Source organism: Hypanus sabinus, chromosome 17, assembly GCF_030144855.1.
Source record: "Hypanus sabinus isolate sHypSab1 chromosome 17, sHypSab1.hap1, whole genome shotgun sequence".
In the NCBI taxonomy this organism is placed as follows: Eukaryota; Metazoa; Chordata; class Chondrichthyes; order Myliobatiformes; family Dasyatidae; genus Hypanus; species Hypanus sabinus.
This window is the reverse complement of record NC_082722.1, coordinates 40,513,760-40,532,957: the sequence shown is the minus strand read 5'-3', so window position 1 is coordinate 40,532,957 and position 19,198 is coordinate 40,513,760. Positions and strand designations below refer to the sequence as shown.

Here is a 19,198-nt window from a genome sequence, read left to right as displayed (position 1 = left end):
GTCATAAAATCAGCATTATACAATTAAAATATAGAAAAATACATATGGACTCCACTAATTTATGGTGTATATCATTTAATTTATGTTGTATATAAATTCACAGTACTTTTTAAACCATGGCTAAAACAATAGTTTCATGTAACCTCTTAAAACAACGCAGACAGATGAATTCTAGAACTCAGCGTCCCACCAACTGAAAATAAATCATTGACAGACCAATTAAAATTAATCACAGTTGTGCTTGAGGACTAATCTGGAGGATCATCACCATCCCAGGTGTGGACTGCCATGTTCCTAAATGACTCAGGATACACAAAACCAATCTACTGATAATAAGAAAGCAGTGACTATTGTCAACAGTGCAGGTAGAAGCATTAAGTTGCTTAAATGAAAAAGGAGGAAAACTGTGGAAAATGGATTTTATGGTAGACATGTGGTTTTTCAACCATAAAAAAAAGGTTAATAGCTGGGCACAATAACTCTCCAAGGGGTTGCCAGTTAAAATGGATGCCCAGATTTAGTGTTATGGAAGTTGAGGTGGAGAATGGAGAAAGTTTATTGGTTTTCATTTGTTGATCGTTAAAATATTCTGGGCAGATAGAGAAAATAAATCAAAGAAGTTAAAATTGAATTTTGGCCTTTATATCTAAAAGTTGAGAGTACAAAAGAGACAGAAGCTGCAAGTCTGTAGCTGGACCATACCTGAAGCAGTGTAATTCTGAGTGCAAGTACCTCAGAAGGAGGTAGAAAAGGTGTGTCAGAAGGGCAATGTCAGAATAATTGTTGGGGATTTTAACATAAAACTGGATTGGGAAAACCAGGCCAGTACTGGACCTCAAGAGAGAGAATTTGTAGAATGTCTGAGGGATGGCTTTTTAGAACAGTTTGTTGTTGAGCCCATTAGGGGCTCACCTCTGCTGAATTGGGTGTTGTGCAATGATCCAGAGGTAATAAGAAAGCTTATGGTTAAGGAACCCTTCAGGAACAGTGATCACAATATGATCGAGTTCACTTTGAAATTTGAGAAGGAGAAACTAAATTCCAATGTGTCAGTATTTCAGTGGAATAAAGGAAATTGCAATGGCATGAGAGGGGAACTGGTCAAAGTTGACTGGAAAGGGACACTAGCAGGAAGAACAGAGAGCAGAAATGGCTGGAGTTTCTGTGAAAAGTGAGAGAAGTACAAGACAGATATATTCCAAATAAGAAGAAATTTTCAAATGGAAGAAGGGCACTACTGTGGCTGATAATGTGAACATAGAACATAGAACAGTACAGCACAGTACAGGCCCTTCGGACCACAATGTTGTGCCGACCCTCAAACCCCGCCTCCCATGTAAACCCCCACCTTAAATTCCTCCATATACCTTTCTAGTAGTCTCTTAAACTTCACTAGTGTATTTGCCTCCACCACTGACTCAGGCAGTGCATTCCAAGCACCAACCACTCTCTGAGTGTAAAACCTTCCTCTAATATCCCCCTTGAACTTCCTTCCCCTTACCTTAAAGCCTTGTCCTCTTGTACTGAGCAGTGGTGCCAAGGAGAAGAGGTGCTGGCTGTCCACTCTGTCTATTCCGCTTAATATCTTGTACACCTCTATCATGTCTCCTCTCATACTCCTTCTCTCCAAAGAGTAAAGCCCTAGCTCCCTTAATCTCTGATCATAATCCATACTCTCTAAACCAGGCAGCATCCTGGTAAAAATCTCCTCTGTACCCTTTCCAATGCTTCCACATCCTTCCTACAGTGAGGTGACCAGAACTGGACACAGTACTCCAAGTGTGGCCTAACTAGAGTTTTATAGAGCTGCATCATTACATCACATCTCTTAAACTCTATCCCTCGACTTATGAAAGCTAACACCCAATAAGCTTTCTTAACTACCCTATCTACCTGTGAGGCAACTTTCGGGGATCTGTAGACATGTACCCCCAGATCCCTCTGCTCCTCCACACTACCAAGTATCCTGCCATTTCCTTTATACTCTGCCTTGGAGTTTGTCCTTCCAAAGTGTACCACCTCACACTTCTCCAGGTTGAATTCTATCTGCCACTTCTCAGCCCACTTCTGCATCCTATCAATGTCTCTCTGCAATCTTTGACAACCCTCTACACTATCTACAACACTACCAACCTTTGTGTCGTCTGCAAACTTGCCAACCCACGCTTCTACCCCCACATCCAGGTCGTTAATAAAAATCACAAAAAGTAGAGGTCCCAGAACAGATCCTTGTGGGACACCACTAGTCACAACCCTCCAATTTGAATGTACTCCCTCCATCACGACCCTCTGCCTTCTGCAGGCAAGCCAATTCTGAATCCACCTGGCCAAACTTCCCTGCATCCCCTGACTTTCTGAATAAGCCTACCATGTGGAACCTTGTCAAATGTCTTACTAAAATCCATGTAGATCACATCCACTGCACTACCCTCATCTATGCGCCTGGTCACCTCCTCAAACAACTCTATCAGGCTTGTTAGGCACGATCTGCCTTTCACAAAGCCATGCTGACTGTCCCTGATCAGACCATGATTCTCTAAGTGCCCATAGATCCTATCTCTAAGAATCTTTTCCAACAACTTTCCCACCACAGACTTAAGGCTCACTAGTCTATAATTACCTGGACTATCCCTACTACCTTTTTTGAACAAGGGGACAACATTCGCTTCCCTCCAATTCTCCGGTACCATTCCCGTGGACAATGAGGACATAAAGATCCTAGCCAGAGGTTCAGCGATCTCTTCCCTTGCTTCGTGGAGCAGCCTGGGGAATATTCCATCAGGCCCCGGGGACTTATCCGTCCTAATGTATTTTAGCAACTCCAACACCTCCTCTCCCTTAATATCAACATGCTCCAGAACATCAACCTCACTCATATTGTCCTCACCGTCATCAAGTTCCCTCTCAGTGGTGAATACCGAAGAGAAGTATTCATTGAGGACCTCACTCACTCCCACAGCCTCCAGGCACATCTTCCCACTTTTATCTCTAATCGGTCCTACCTTCACTTCTGTCATCCTTTTGTTCTTCACATGGAAGTCAGAGCCAAAATAAAAACCAAAGGTATATGGAGGAATCTAAGATGGAGGGTTTCAGGGTCGGCACAACATTGTGAGCCGAATGGCCTGTACTGTGCTCTATTGTTCTTTGTTCTTTAAAACCATACAATGAACGCAAAGCTAGTGTCAAGATAGAGGATTGAGAAGCTTTTAAAAACTTGTGGAATGAAACTAAGAAGATCATTAGGAAGGAAAAGATGGTTTATGAAAGGAAGCTGGCGACTAATATTAAAGAAGATACTAAAAGCATTTTTAAGTATATAAAAGGCAAAAGAGAGTTGAGGGTAGATATAGGGCCAATAGAAAATGATGCTGGAGATATTGTAATGAGAGACACAATGGCAGAGGAACTGAATGAATACTTTGCATCAGTCTTCACAGTGGAAGACATCTGCAGTATACCGGACATTCAAGAGCGTCAGGGAAGTGAAGTATGTGCAGTGAAAATCACGACTGAGAAGGTGCTCAGGAAGCTCAATGGTCTGAGGATGGATAAATCTCCTGGACCTGATGGAATGCACCCTCGGGTTCTGAAGGAACTAACTGGAGAGATTGTGGAGGCATAAACAATGATCTTTCAAGAATCGATAGATTCTGGCATTGTACTGGATGACTGGAAAATTGCAAATGTTACTCCGCTATTTAAGAGGAGTGGGAGGCAGCAGAAAGGAAGCTATAGACCTGTTAGCCTGACATCAGTGGTTGGAAAGTTGTTGGAATCAATAGTTAGGGATGATATTACGGAGTACCTGGAAGCACATGACAAGATAGGCCAAAGCCAGCATGATTTCCTAAAAGGAAAATCCTGCCTGACTAATCTACTGCAATCTTTTGCGGAAATTCCAAGCAGGGTAGACAAAGGAGATGCAGTAGATGTGGTGTACTGGGATTTTCAGAAGGCCTTTGACAAGGTGCCGCACATGAGGCTGCTTACCAAGATAAGAGCCTATGGAATTACAGGGAAGTTACTAGCATGGGTGGAGCGTTGGCTGATCAGCAGAAAACAGAGAGTGGGAATAAAGGGATCCTATTCTGACTGGCTGCCGGTTACCAATGGAGTTTCACAGGGGTCAGTGTTGGAACCGATTATTTTTATATGTATGTCAATGATTTGGACCTTGGGATTAATGTATTTGTGGCTAAATTTACCAATGATACAAAGACAGGTGGAGGAGTGGGTAGTGTTGAGGAAGCAGAGAGCCTTAGATAGTTAGGGGAATGGGCAAAGAAGTGGCAAATGAAATACAATGTTGGAAAGTGTATGGTCATACACTTCGGTGGATGAAATAAATGGCCAGACTATTATATAGATGGAGAGAGAATTCAAAATGCAGAGATGCAAAGGGACTTGGGAGTCCTTGTGCAGGATACCCTAAAGGTTAACCTCCAGGTTAAGTCGGTTGTGAAGAAGGCAAATGCAATGTTGGCATTGCTTTCTAGAGGTATAGAATATAAGAGCAGGGATGTGATGTTGAGGCTCTATAAGGCACTCTTGAAATCAAACTTCAAGTACTGTGTGCAGTTTTGGGCTCCTTATTTTAGAAAGGATATACTGACATTGGAGAGGGTTCAGAGAAGATTCACGAGAATGATTCCAAGAATGAAAGGGTTACCGTATGAGGAACTTCTGGCAGTTCTTGGACTCTATTGCCTGAAGTTTAGGAGAATGAGGGATGATCTCATAGAAACATTCTGAATGTTCAAGGGCCTAAACAGATTAGATATGGCAAAGTTATTTCCCATGGTAGGGGAGTCTAGGACAGGAGGGCATGACTTCAAGATTGAAGGACGTCCATTTAGAACAGAGATGCAGAGAAATTACTTCAGTCAGAGGGTGGTAAATGTGTGGAATTTGTTGCCATGAGTGGCTGTGGAGGCCAAGTCATTGGGTGCACTTAAAGCAGAGATAGATAGGTTTTTGATTAGCCAGGGCATCAAAAGATATGGGGAGAAGACAAGGGAGTTGGGATGACTGGAAGAATTGGATCAGCCATGATTGAATGGCAGAGCAGACTTGATAGGCTGAATGGCCTGCTGCTGCTCCTATATCTCATGGTCTTATGAAGCAGTTCAGATTTACCAGACTGAAGCATGGATTCCAAAGGGTTTAGTCAGCAAGAAAGATTAAAGAATCTGGGATTTTCTTCACAATGCAAGGATATGTTCTCAAAACTTTGAGGGATGTTGAAAGAATTTATGGAGAGAAATTATTTCCCTGGGTTAAGGAGTCTCAGAGTAGGACATTGTCTGAAAATATGAGCGAGACCTCTCAGAAGAAAATTTAGAAAATACTTCACATTCAGAGGATATCAGAAGTTTAGAACTCTTCTGCAAACAGAAATTGGCACCAATTGTTAATCTGATAGATAGTTAATGGCCAAATTAGTTTAAATATTGGGGAATTCACATACTTGAGATATAGGACTGGCTCAAAGTTGTTCAATGCATACTTATGACCCAAATTTGCTTCTGGAAAGCTTTCTGTGCTCACTGCTCAAAGACTACACTATAGGGCGCACAGTGTCTGTCACTGTTTTAAATGATTTGAAGTTCTATATCATTACCTTAAGCCGTAATTAATCCAAAGACTCATAACAAACTGCTCTGTTTTAAATTGACACAAATTCATATTAATTATAAAATACTCATTATAAAAAGGAGGATTTAATTGGCTGTCCATATCAATAACTTTAAATTTTCTTAATTAGCTGTTTTCCATTGGGCAGAGTTGTATTTAATAATTTGTTTTGTCTAAATAATTGGTATCTTACCAAGTGAAATTATTGCAATTTAGTCTTTGCTCCTGTATTGTTCACACCAATTAAAAGGGAAGATATACGCCCAGATATTTTCCTTTGTGGTGCAACTGTTTTCTGAGTTTTAATCAAATTATAATTTTTATGAAACTTCTGAGTCATTGTACAATGCATTAAGTCAAATATTTAATTAAAGCTTGTGTTTCATCTAGAAACTGACCATTGCAAACAACGGCACTTTTAAAAGACTTGCATTCTCCCAGTCAAGTGCAAATCAAAGGGTAATCACTGTGATATTATTAACAAAGTAAGTGGGAAAAAGGGATTGATGCCAATGGGCTTCTCCCATGTAATGAGAAATACAAATTATGACAGAATATTAACAATATAACATTTGTTGACTTTCAAAAGATCTGTTTAATATTTTACAAGTTTCCCCAAAGAATAAAAATAATTCAGAACATATTTTAAAACAATTCTTTTTAGAAATTAAATCACATAACCTATTTAAGAATGAAATATTCAACATTGCTGAACTCCATGCAATACAGGGTCTGTAAAGTTAGCAATTTTCTTCTCTAGACATTCTACACGGAGAAGTCCAAGAAGTCCAAACAAGCCTTTACATCATATGACCTGCTTCTTGCTAGTTAAAGTAGATCTGCTCAAATAGAAATCCACCTCAAGACAGGCTCTGATTACAATACATCTTACGCTCTGCTTTGGGTACTTTGACACGCCTACCTTAAGCCTTGTGTGCAATAGGATTTTGCAGTGGCAGGTCTGCAGTAAACAAAATGATTGGCCTATTTGGACAATGATCTATAAGCCTTTCCAGGACATATTATTTGAAAAACAGTTGCAAACAACAACTTCAACAAGCTCCATCACCACAGACCTAAAAACAGAAAATGCCACAGATACTCAGCAGACACAAGAGTGACTGCCGATGCTGGTCACTTAGCATGTAAATCCATCAGTGTCATTCATTGCATTAGGTTCAATTCCTTTACATCAGTGAGACCCAACATTGACTAGGGGGACTGAACTGCCTCCAGTACTTTTGCTCCATCCACTGTAACAGTTAGAATCTCCTGGTGGCTACTCATTTTAATTCCACACTGACATTTCAGCCCACTGCCTCTTCTACTGCCAAAATGAGGCTAAGCAACCTCATATTTCATCTTGGTCATCTCCAACATGACAACGTCAGCACCGATTTCTCTAACTTCTGGTAACCATACCCCTTTGTCCCCCTTGACTTTTAATTTCCCTTATACTTTTGATTGTTTCACCCCTTCTCTTTCCCCTCCCCTGCCCTCACATCCTACCCATCACCTACACCTTCCTCCCTCCCCCTAACACAGAACAATTTTGTAATAACCAAGTAGTCAGTCCTGAAGATGTTACGAGGTGAAGTATTGACAAGGACTTCAGAGAGTTCCTCAGTTGTGTTTCAAAATACTGCCATAGATGTTTGAGTCCTAAGATCTAATGTCTGACCTAAATGGTTTTCGACACTAATGTTGCAACCCTTTCATTAATGTATTGATCAGATTCGCTGCCTCTCCCAAAAGAAAATGTTCAAGTATCAACTTGAACCCTCAACCCTCTGACTCGCAAGTTCAATTACTATTAACTGAACCATTGCTAAAGCTAGCTAGAATTATGCAGAGATCTATAAATTTAAGATCAAATCACAAAGGAGCTTGCAGAACTATTGATGGAAATGAATTGCCGACATTTCGGGCAAGGATCCTTCATCTGGGTTGCAAAGTAAGAGGGTCGGTAGCAGTATAAGGTGGGGAAAGGATGGAGCAAGAGCTGGCACATGATAGGTGGATCCAAGAAGAGGAGAAGTTGAAAGGCAGGCAAGGGGGCGGGGGGAAGAGCGAGGGAGATAGGATGTGATAGAGGGCAATGACAAAAGGGCTGAAGAAATTGGAATCTGGTAGGCCAGGACAGTAGATCATTGGAATAAATGAAAGAAGTTGAGGCAGGGAACCAATGAAAGGAATGTGTGGGTGATGGGCAGACAGACAGTATTGGAGGAGGGAAAAGAGTTGAGTGACAGGGACCAGTGGGGTCAGGAAAAGGGCAAAGAGAAACAGTTACTGGAAGTTTACAAGGGATTGAGGGAAATAATTACTGAAAGTATTTGTGCCAATGACGGGCAGTGAAGGTGGGAGTGATAAATCTTACTGAAGAATCCATGCTGAAATATAAACACAACATTCTAGAAATGCTCTGCAAGTCAAGCAGCAGCCATTGAGAGAGAGAAAAAAAAACAGAATATTTCAAACCCATAACCTTCTCTCAGAACTAAGAAAATTTGGAATGCATCCATGTTTTAATTTGCAGATAGTGGGCATGTGGAAAAAACAAAGGTCCCTTCGCCACTGAATGACAACAACGGTGCTAGCTGAGAGTGCGTAGGGACAGCTTATTAATTACACTGGAATTGTCAAGTGGAAAGGTAAATAAAACAATTATTAATGAAAAGCAGGGAAATCCAAATTGAGCGTTTACTTTCCAGGATACCCCCCCATTTGGTTCACAAGTGATCCTAAGTTTCCAATTACCTGTCACTTGAATTCTCCATCCTATTCACTCTATGGCAACACACAGAAAATGCAGGATGAACTCAGCAAGATAGGCAACACTTATTAATTCAGACTAAATCCATTAATTAATTCTATTGCATTTTCCCAAATATTCATTTGTAGCTGTGCTACTTTAACTCAGCTGTAACTAGTTTTCTATCAAAGTAATTACCTTCAATACCGTAAGTGACATCATTAAACACTGTGATTACATCAAAATAGGCCTTGATTTATAATAATCAGTGAATAATTAATCAACTTTAACTTTAGTATTTTTTAGAAATTCTCTCACTATATATATCATAACACACAGGTTTGTGTGCATCTAGCAGCAAAAATGAAAATAATTGTAGGTAGATGCAGATCTAAAGGTTGGAAAGAGTTGGGTGAAAAGGCCTGTCTCTGGCAGATATTTAGAAGTATAGATATGCCCTCAGTGGCCACTTTATTAGGTACCTCCTGCATCTAATAAGGTGACCACTGAATGTACGTTATAGTCTTCTGCAGCCTTAGCCTATCCAACTCAACATACTGTGCAGTCAGAGATGCTCCTCTGCAAACCACTGTTGCAATACATTGTAATTTGAGTTACAGTCACGTTTCTGTCAGCTTGAACCAGGCTGGCCATTCTCCTCTGACCTCTCACATTAACAAGACACTTATGACCACTGAACTGCAGCTCACTGAATTTTTTCTCTTTAGGTTTTTGCCTCATTCTCTGTAAACTTTAGAGAGTGTATTGCATGAAAACCCCAGGAGATCAGCAGTTTCTGAGACACTCAAACCATCCCATCTGGCACCAACAATCGTTCCACAGTCAAAGTTACTAAGATTACATTTCTTCCCTATTCTGCTGTTTGGCCTGAACAATAACTGAACCTCTTGACCATATCTGCATGCGTTTATGCATTCAAATGCTGCCACATGATTGGCTACGTATTAATTGTCATTAATAAATAGGCATAGAGGTGTACCTAATTAAGTGACCACTAAGTGTGTGTATCATAATGTACTTCAGGAGGAGAAACTTGCATCACATTTAGCGCTAAAGAATAGACAAGATGCGGCTACAGAGTATGGATTCCTGACGGCATGTCACTATTCGATGAAAGGAGTATCTAGACTGAGATAAGTGCGCGGGGTCATTCACTAAACAAGCTGGTATTTCTTTACCCTATTCTTATATTGCGACGTCCAGTTGGTTCGGTCTCCGCCCACTTGGATTTGCTCTCCCCACGTTTTGGCCTCCCACCTTGAAGCAGTTCAGATGTGGCTGTTCACATCTACCGGTTCTGATTGTGAGCAAATCACCTTTTAGAGACAAATTAAGGTCTTCTTTTACAGTACTTCAGGATTAAAGTGTTTTTTTTTTGTAAAATTTATAAAATGTTGCAGAAGCCCTGACGTCTTTCGCTATGCATATACATCATCTTCATAAAGTTCCGACTTTTATTCCCACATACTGGTGTACAAACTCACCTTAGGCAATTACGCAAGACGTACCACTCAGCAAATTCAGCATCTGTCCCCCAAACCAGATTTGGAAACGTGGCGGGACTAAACTCTGTAAAACATCTCACGGAGGCCAGCAGCAACGCGACACCTCGAGGTACTCGGAACTCAATCGGGCGGTTTGGAAGCCGTTCTGAACTGGGCTTACTGCCCCGGCGAGGGCGAAGCAAAGCGAACCAGCCCAGGTACTTCGACAGTGCAAACTTACCACTGCCGGCCGAGACTCGAATGGGTCAGGGAGGAATTTACTTGTGTTTTCCCTTCATTGTTTCACGATCATGTGACCAGTGAACATCCCCCCCCCCCGAGAATTATTTAGGTTAAATCAAAAGCAACCCCTCCCCTCGTTTGCAGCCGAGGACTGGCAGAATGGACATTTGTTTTGGCTGAATCTTTGGGTTCTTGCCAGTGCGCCGCCGGTTGCCAGGGACGCTGCAGTTGCCAAGGCTTCGACAGTATCTCCTTCCTCAATCGATTGCCACCCGCTGCCTGGTCCGCTTACACAGAAAAAAATCCCAAACTTACATTAATGACAGTATGACCAGACTTCTGTATTAACCTGCCATACATTATTTATATCAGAATGCAAGACTAGCCTGCCCCACCATTTGTAAATCTGCATCTCGTGCAAAAACACCGACCAACCAGCCCAGAGGGTCTTCACCTTCCACTCGACCAGTGCGAATCCCCTGGCCACTGGTTGTACCCACCAGGTAGTCTTGCAGAAGGGACAACCGTGAATAGACTTGCCCTTTGGGATGGGATGGGCTACTGGCTTGATTGGACCCCGTTGTTGAAAGTCATTCATTCTCCAAATCCAAAACGTGTTCCAGTTTCTTCTTTGCCGTCCTGTGCCGCCCATCAAAATAAGCCTATACACTGTAGTATTGCTCGTCGGTGTTGTTTCTATCCCAAACATACCGCTTGGTGGTGAATTATTTTACCTTTCGTATTAAGTGTTTCAGGACGTTGGACGTGTGAATGATCGAGCCGAAACGGTAATTCGTTTCTCTCCCCCGATGCTGCCTACCTTGCTGAGTGTTTCCCGTACTTTATCTTGAGTCGAACATCTGCAAGTTTTTATTTTATTAAATTTTGGAAATTAATGTCGCCCCTAAGCCACCACCCATAATCAAGATCGGTTTAGTGATATAAGGGGGGGGGGGTAACTTGCAGACTACGACTTTAGATTTCTGCAGCAATTATGCAGAAATATTACTCTACTGTCGTGAGCGGCTGGGAAAATTTTTCTTCAAAAAGCAGAAATTGCAATCCTGGTCACCGACCGTGAGTTATTACGCAAAATCCCCAGTATCTGGATACCATAAATTGTTAAGTGTGCTGTGCTTTCATCAACCGCTCCTCAGCGCTCAGTCTAAAAGACTCTATCGTTTTGATTTGAGAAGTTACCGTACGGACTTCAACTAATACGTGTTCCTACAAGCAACTGCATTGTCCTCTGAACCGGAGAAAATCTGTGTTGGCACATTTTCCTCTACAAGAGGCTACAGGGTAATTGGATTGAATGAAACATATACATCTAAGTGAAAGTGGCACAAAGCATGGCCGACAACAACAGGTTGTGAATAAAACAGGACCTTTGTTAAAAAAAACCTGTAGAAAGTGGCGATTTAATGTTAGTTCTGTCCGCACGTAAATATAAACACGAAACACCGGTCGAATTGTACTTGAATCAAGATGCAAGATCGTCATTTTATAGAAGATTATGCACACGCTAAAATAATTTGGACTTGAAAGATCAAATTAGTGTTATTCTGCAGTACATCAAGTAATTTATTGAAGTGTAATTAAAATGGTGATTCGAGAAAGCACTGCGGGAGGAGGCAGTTTATGATGCTTTAGATTATTTTAAATTAATATAGCAAACATTTGAAAACAACCTCGTATTAACTGCAGTGAGTCTTCGTTTTACCTTATTCAAGATTAATGTTCAAACTTACTTGAGCTTAACTGATCATTTTGCGTGTCGTTCTAATATTCCCATTTCGGTGACCGATTTGTCGAAGGAATTGCCCAATTAGAGTCCTACCGAGGTCAGTCCGAATTGGAACTGAAGTTGAAAATAATCATACCAATTGAATCAAAATCGCTGTTTAGTCCTCCTGAACTTCAGCACAAATTATCTCAATTTGGGGGTCTACGGTGCTAGCCTGTGTTTGATTTATTGTTTGCTAAATGCCTGGAGGTTTTGTAAACCACGTAAACTGGGAGTGACTACCAGCCAAGACAAGCTGGTCAATTAGTTTGCAATTGCGTTTATTTCCTGAACGCTAAGATTCAGAATTGCGCACTTCGCTAGGTGTTTAGTGTTCTGGTGGAACATGGGCCGGTTTAATTGAGTGTTTAAAATCAGTAAATTCATGAACTCAAACCCGTTATTTGTTCAAATAAAGTTGTTTCAATTTCGATACAACCCAATAATAACCACAGGGAAATTGCCCTAGCTCTCTTACGTCTCAAAACTGAACACAAGACTGGTGAAGCTTTTTGGGAACACCCGCCAAATCGAAAAGCAACAAATCAGACAGCACAGACTTAGAGCACCAGACTAGATTCGGCGTTCCTGGAGCCGGTTCAATTATTACATCGGATGTTCAATTTGGAAAGAAGATCTGATGCCCTGCCCGTACTCAAAAACGGCGCTCTTTTCAAATAGTTAGTAAATCCATGTTTCAGTGGCGCCGAAGTTAGCCGAACGTGTTGGTCGGGCTGGAATGGTTTCCACTCAGATACTGCTAACTCTCGAAAACTCAGTGCACTACCGTCACAGCCACCTTTTCCCTAGTTTCCCAGAACTACGAGTCTCGCGGCAAGATTCCGCTCGAGCACTCCCAGATCTGCTGAGAAACGTGTACCGACCGGTTGGGAGTTCAGAATTTCAAATGGATAGGATCTCTCGCCAACGACCTTTGTTCGCGTTCTTAATTAGGCCTCTAGTAACGGGATGGTAATGGAAATTGTCTTTCAATCTAACTGAAGTTTGGATTAGGATGCTAGACCGGCGTCTCTTGGATTCTCTTCTAGAGAACGTCATGGCATTTTTTTTAACCAACGCTAATAACGAGATCGCCTATTGAGGAACTGTCCCCCAACCCCCGCCCGACACACACACAATACCTTAAAGTCCCGACATCAGATCTTACAAAATGGTATAGCGAGTCATTTAGAGTTTTTGGACTTACTATGTACAACCATCAGCTGGGAGCAATTTAAATCATATTGGAAAGAGAAAATGGTCAAAAATACTAAACAACATTGACGCTTGAATATTGTTTTGTATATTTAATTCGAAGCACAATCGTGTTGATTTTAAAATACATAAACTTTTAAAGGTATGATTTTGCAGCGATCGCGCCTTTTTTTAAATCAATGCACCTGCAAAAGAATCTTTGCTCATCTAGTATTAATGTTCCCCACGTGAACCAATTAGGCAGTTCGCTAGCGTAGAGAACTGAGAGTTATTCTGATAAACTGCTGCCAAGCACGCCACTCCCAGTCTTGTTCCCGATTTCCAAGATTTGGTCATTTTTTATCAAAACACTTTGGCCCAAGGGTTTCCAACCTGACGTCCACGGACCCTTCGGTTAATGGTGGGGGGTCCATGGCATAAAAAAAGGTTGGGAACCCCTGCTTTGGCCCGAACACGATGACGAAATGTATCCTACAGAGTGAGCCTGATTTCTATCGCGAAAATATGTTCTATTATACAAGTTCTGTAATATTTCCTCCAGAACGTTCATAGCGTCTGCATATGATCTCAACAGCATAAATACGTCGGGAATTTAAGCGTTAGTTTTGCTTGGGCCATTTTACCATAATATCAGGTCCCAGGACTCTTCGGGGGGGGGGGGGATGTTACACAAAATTTGTCATCGAGACACAGGAAAAGATAGCAAGAAAGGCGACCAAATGTTTGGTCAGAGGTAGGCTGTCGGAAGCGCCTAGGAAACTAAAATGTTTAGGGAAAGAACTCGACTTAAAGACGTCATCCCAGGGCCACTAATGAACATGATTAATTTGGGATGCGCAACGGAAACAATTTCTGAACCAACTCGATCTCATAATTTTCTGCTCTTTTAAGTAAAGTCAGATATAAATAATTTTACAAAAAAAACCTAGTCTATATTCTGCAATAGGAAATCAGTTTCACATAACCGTTACTTGCCCGAGGTGCTATGCTTGAAATGTCACCTTGATAAGCCCAAGAGTGCTCTCCGTGAAGGAAGCACAGATTACCTGAAGCGAGTGAGTATGATGCCCTGCTGATTTATCAAACATCCCATTGCCTCAAGTGATTAAGAACAAAATGGGCTTAAATCTTCAACCGCAGGCACAAATTCGACGAGATTTCTACTAAAATAGCAAATTTAAACAACAATGTCTGTGCCTAATTGTTCGTATGCATTAGAAGAACCCTTTAGTGTTTAAAAACAAATGTACTGCTGCAAAAGAAAATTCAATCAATGAGCCAAACTATGTTGCCGATTACCGAGCATACAGAACAAGCACGCGCCGATCAGTGTGAAGGTTACGCATACGCAGTGCCAGTGACTGGAATTATACCTCTCATTAAACACAAATTACTAAACACTGAAGCAGGAACATATACAATAATGCATTAAATAAAGCTTTTGTAAGACTGCTTTTGTAAATACCTGCTTTTCTCCGTCCGCCAAACCGCTATTCTAAACGTATTTTTGCAATGGCTATGATAACCTGATATTTTAGAAACAACTTTTAAAGAACCCGGCGTTTTGTCCCTAGATTCTGTGCGAACACACACACAGATATATAAGAATAATAAAATATGCGTCTCCAACCATGATTTCTGGTTAACAAAAATAAAAGTTACATTTAAAATTTATTGAAATAAAGCAAAATTCAGTTTTATAAATATTCACACATATATTACAGTGCTATTTGTTTTTCATAATTTCTGCTGTTCAATATGGCCACATTATACTGGAACAAAAAACGATAGATATGCTACCAGAACGATTAGCGGCCTCCACAGAATAAACCCAGAATACACTGAACTACTGAAACACAACTAACCGTCCTTGTTTGCTAGATCAAAATTACCATAATTCCGTTTTTTTAAAGTTTATGCTCGGCTATATAGGTTGTTAATCTGTCACAGAATTGAAAATATTGTATCTATAGGATGTAGAAATACAAAGGCAAATGAAAGTATGCTGCATTTTTAGACTGCAACCATCTCTAAGATTCCGCATGGCAGACGTATACAGGCAGAGAGAAGCATGTTTTCTGCTTTCTTATATATTTAAAGAGACGGTATCCTTTTGGCAACCAATCCTTCATTGAAATATCCCTGCTAAACTTTTCTGTCAGTTTCCCGATTTGGCAGCCTATCCAGACTTTACTTTGAAACTGCTACAAAATCAAAGCCAATGGAATAAAGGTAATTAGTCTTGTTAAAAAAACAGATAATTTAGCGTATTCATGCTACAGTGTGTTTATCCGTCGGCTCATAGAAAGTGATGATCTGGGGATTAACCAAATGTGTAATATGTCCACGAATAATTATAAGGCTGGGGTTATTTTTAATTGGTATTGGTAGATGGAGGGTACCAAATGGGATACTGTCCCTTTATAATAAGTTTTCTGTGCAGCCTTGGGATGCACTTGCGCTGTTGGGGAAACAAAAAGTTATCAACCCTCTTGTGACAGTATAGGGTTCAGGAAAAAATGCAATGTTGTTTTCTCTTAGAGTGGAAACACTAGGAATCCGGAGAAAGTCGAGTATTTCCACCCTCCCATTAGGTTCCCTCGTTCCAGTTTAAGATAGGCTCGGTCCCCCTTTTCCATCTGAGTCAACACTCCATTGCTGGCGGCTTCTCTTGTCACATCCTGATCTCCTGCAAAGGCTGAGATCAACGGCCAGCCATTCAGCATCAGGCTCACCTGCAGGGAAAGCACACCGTTAAAATTATGTCATCGTGAGTTTGATAAAATAGCGGGTTTAAAGTGAAAATACCGCACAGTTAGCAGAACATTACTAATTACAATCCTAGGCCACCGTTTTACTTAATAGCCAGCAATGGTACGAGTGTGAAAAACGTCACAGCTGTAAAGACAAATGAAATACAGAAAATCTGAGAATCTGTAAGTGAGGTCTTAATCATTTAGGTGTGACCCTTTCGGATCGGAAAAGCCACAGCTGAACGTTATCTGCCGGAAGAGTGGATAACCTCTTGTACATTTCCGCCATGTACAGTACTGTAATTATTTCAGACTACCAAGTCTTGGCAATCTTCTGCGGTTAATATACTCAGTATATTAATAAAACGTCTTGTGGTGCATTCTAATTACACTATTCTTTGAGAAGTGAGACTTACTAGGGCACCAGTTAAACCATCCTAACTTCCATCATGGTTTGTTTCATAGGATACTTGAGACGAATAGGAGACATTTCTCTCCATCGACAATTTTATTACAGAATTTCAATCAACGGCGATGGTGGCAAAAGGTTAAAAATTCCGTAGCATACCCCCACGTTAAAAATGCCAAGCAAACTTGGAATGCAGGGCAAAATATATTTTTTTTTCTGCAACTCTAGTGCAGTGTCTTCTGTTTCAATGTTGCACTCCGCTGCCGAATATGCGGGACTACCCCAGGTCTACGTTACCCATTTGCTTGAAAGCTTGCATTATTTACAGTTGAGATTAGTTCACAAATCTGCTCAGTTTAGCTCGTCCCTTAAATAACCCAAATATTCTGCAATACGGAATTCTCGATTTGCGGATTGTTTTGAAAAGGAAAAAAAGAAATATTACCTTTATTCATATTGAACCAACATGACACTGTGACACGATTGGACCATTCAGCAGAAAGATAGAATGCTTAATAATCCAATGCCAATATTTAGGTTTCAAATAAAAATTGAATTCAGTGGAATTTGCACATTAAAAATATTCTTTTAACTCGCAGCCAAAGCTTGTTTTGACTCCGTTGCTGTCTGTCAGAGTGCTCACATTCAGTATGTCAACATCTCAGACAGTGAAACGCTGCGAACCAGTGGAACAGCGAGGGAGAATCGCAGGTGGGGCCATTCTTGCAGAGCTCTTGAGAATCACCAGTCCGCTGAGGACCGTGAAGTTTGCTTATGTTAATTTATATTTGTTTTCTGGACCCATGGAATTGAAAGCTCACCACCATCCGGCAGTGAATGAATAAACAGCCACAAGGGCACGCTGAACTGACCACAACGATTTTGTCGCCGCTGCTTGTCTCGAATTGGAGACGATCTTTAATTAACCTTTCACTTCCAAATACTTTGATAGTTTGTTTTAAACATGGTGTTAAACGAATTTCTAAGCGAATTTATAAAAGAAAAAAAATGCATTCACTCTATGACCTTGCCAGAGCTTTCAGCTCTTCGCATTCGTAAATTCCCCGAGTCTCCCATGAAGACCATAAAGCTTTGGTTAATTTCCCTCACTTTGATCAGCTGGCCTGGTGTCTAATGTATACAGTACGAATGGCTGCCCATAAAATCTAATCGTCATGTATGCAGTAAATCGCTGGGTACATTTAAAGCTCCGTTTTCTTTACAGCAAGAACGAGAAACCGGGAAAAAAAAGTCCACGCATTCGATGCGGTGACGGCCTGTCTACTAACCTGGATAGTTTGCCGGTTATACACTTTGACCACGTGAAAGTTAAAACTGTAAATTCCTTTCCTTGGAGCTATAAAGGTGCTTCTCTCCGAGTCAAAATTAGAGCCGACATTCACTAGTATCTGAAATCAAACATAACTAATGTCAGCTACCCGAAGCCACTCAGTGGGCTGCCTGAAAACAGATGGCAAGACCAGCGGGAACACGGGGAGAATGGAGGAGAGCACAGGCGTGAGAGTTGTGAGAATCAGAAACAGCAGTATCTTTCTTCCTCGTTTCACCTCCATTAGTCAATTCCACCTGCATGTTCAATGTCTATTACACAAGTATTAAGTTGGAATTTCCAGTTCTTATATAGATACATTGCTCTCCCATTCCGTCCCATTGCATGCAACTGATTACCTAATCCCTCGCCGTTCATTTTCAGATATTTCTGCCACTTTACTTCACCTTTTCCTAAACTATCTTACTTCCCCTCGAACTGCTCCTGCCTTTAAACTTGTATTTTCACTGCAAAAAAAGCCTTCCGCAACTTTCTTCAAACTTTGACTTTCGCTCGCCATCTCCCTGGGTGCTTTGTTCTACCTGGTGGAAATGAAGCTGACCGTACCTAAACTAGCCGACCCTCGGGATATCGGAGCTGCCCTGAGATAACGATCCAGCACGCTCCAGCTTTCATAAATAAATGCAACACAACTCATTAAATAAAGCAGCTTCCGCCCCACTCACATTGTCAAAGTAAATGATCATGGTCCTGTTGCTCATCTCTGAAGGCTCGTGGTTCGTGCTCCTGATGACTGAGAAAGCCACCTTGGCGCTGCCAGATCGCACAGAAATCCCGAGCGCCGTACCCGTAGGATCCGAGGTGGGATTCGAGTCACAGACCACGAGGCATTTCCCCTCCAGTACGATCGGCTCCGTTTCATTCTGACCGCACACGAGTCCCGCAAACCAAACCATTGCGAACAGCAACTCTAACATGACGAGCGACCACCGAGTTCCTCAAAATGTCAATATGCAGCTTGCTCCTTATCTCCTGATCGAATCCAGCTTTCACTCTTCTTGGGAGTTCTTATTATCCCCTCCTGGATTTTTGTTAAATTGCTTTATTTGTTGGAGAGCTCACCTTCTCGCTTTGTGCCTGCGTCTCCTTCTCGCTTTCTTAGTTTATAGCAAGTATTAAATGACCCCTGAAGTGTAAGAAGGGGCCCTGACAAGAAGACGCACAAATGAATACATAGCGCTGCGTCTCGTCCCTGTGTAAATTATTGATAGAAGAGAGATAACAGGCAACAAAAACGAGCCCCACCAATGCCGCCCGGCTCACTGGCTCCGCCGCCTCTCCCTCCCGTCAATCAGCCCGTTCACCACCAATCAGCATTGTGCTGGCGAGCCCGCGTGACTCCCAGGAGGTAATATAGTTGGAACCGGCAGATCAATTCGAGTCTCTGCATTCAGTAACTGAGTGCGGCCGGGAATGTGTGAGCGCATCTTTTAAGCACCAGCTCTTCTTCGCTTCTTTGCAAAGGCGTTAATTCTTCACAAGAATACATAATTTCTCTCTAGGCGCACAAGAGCCGTGCTTTGTATCTTTTCTCACACTTTTTA

The 19,198-nt window shown here is 41.5% G+C and overlaps 2 protein-coding genes across 2 annotated transcripts in view; both read right to left on the bottom strand.

Moving 5' to 3' along the window:
* The window catches only part of LOC132407188 (uncharacterized), a 545,618-nt gene extending 535,358 nt beyond the window's left edge, over positions 1-10,260 (bottom strand). The window contains exon 1 of the mRNA XM_059993474.1: positions 9,898-10,260. The gene's annotated coding sequence lies outside the window, so the exon portion shown is untranslated. The remainder of the gene's footprint in view (positions 1-9,897) is intronic.
* A 4,638-nt stretch (positions 10,261-14,898) lies between these two features.
* On the bottom strand, positions 14,899-18,866 carry LOC132407186 (cerebellin-1). Its single transcript, XM_059993473.1, has 3 exons — positions 18,320-18,866; positions 17,593-17,712; positions 14,899-15,876 (listed from the first exon to the last, which is right to left on the bottom strand). Exons 1-3 carry the CDS (start codon positions 18,569-18,571, stop codon positions 15,679-15,681), a joined length of 570 nt encoding a protein of 189 aa, XP_059849456.1. The 5' UTR covers positions 18,572-18,866; the 3' UTR covers positions 14,899-15,678.
* Between the last annotated feature and the right edge of the window lie 332 nt (positions 18,867-19,198).

What these genes read in the sequence shown, in the direction of transcription:
- LOC132407186 (XM_059993473.1), bottom strand. Translation starts at nt 18,571, where the DNA reads ATGTTAGAGTTGCTGTTCGCAATGGTTTGGTTTGCGGGACTCGTGTGC. An exon ending in TGATCATTTACTTTGACAAT is followed by an intron (nt 17,713 to 18,319) that starts GTGAGTGGGGCG and finishes GTTTGATTTCAG; the next exon opens with ATACTAGTGAATGTCGGCTC. An exon ending in ATAACCGGCAAACTATCCAG is followed by an intron (nt 15,877 to 17,592) that starts GTTAGTAGACAG and finishes CTTTCCCTGCAG; the next exon opens with GTGAGCCTGATGCTGAATGG.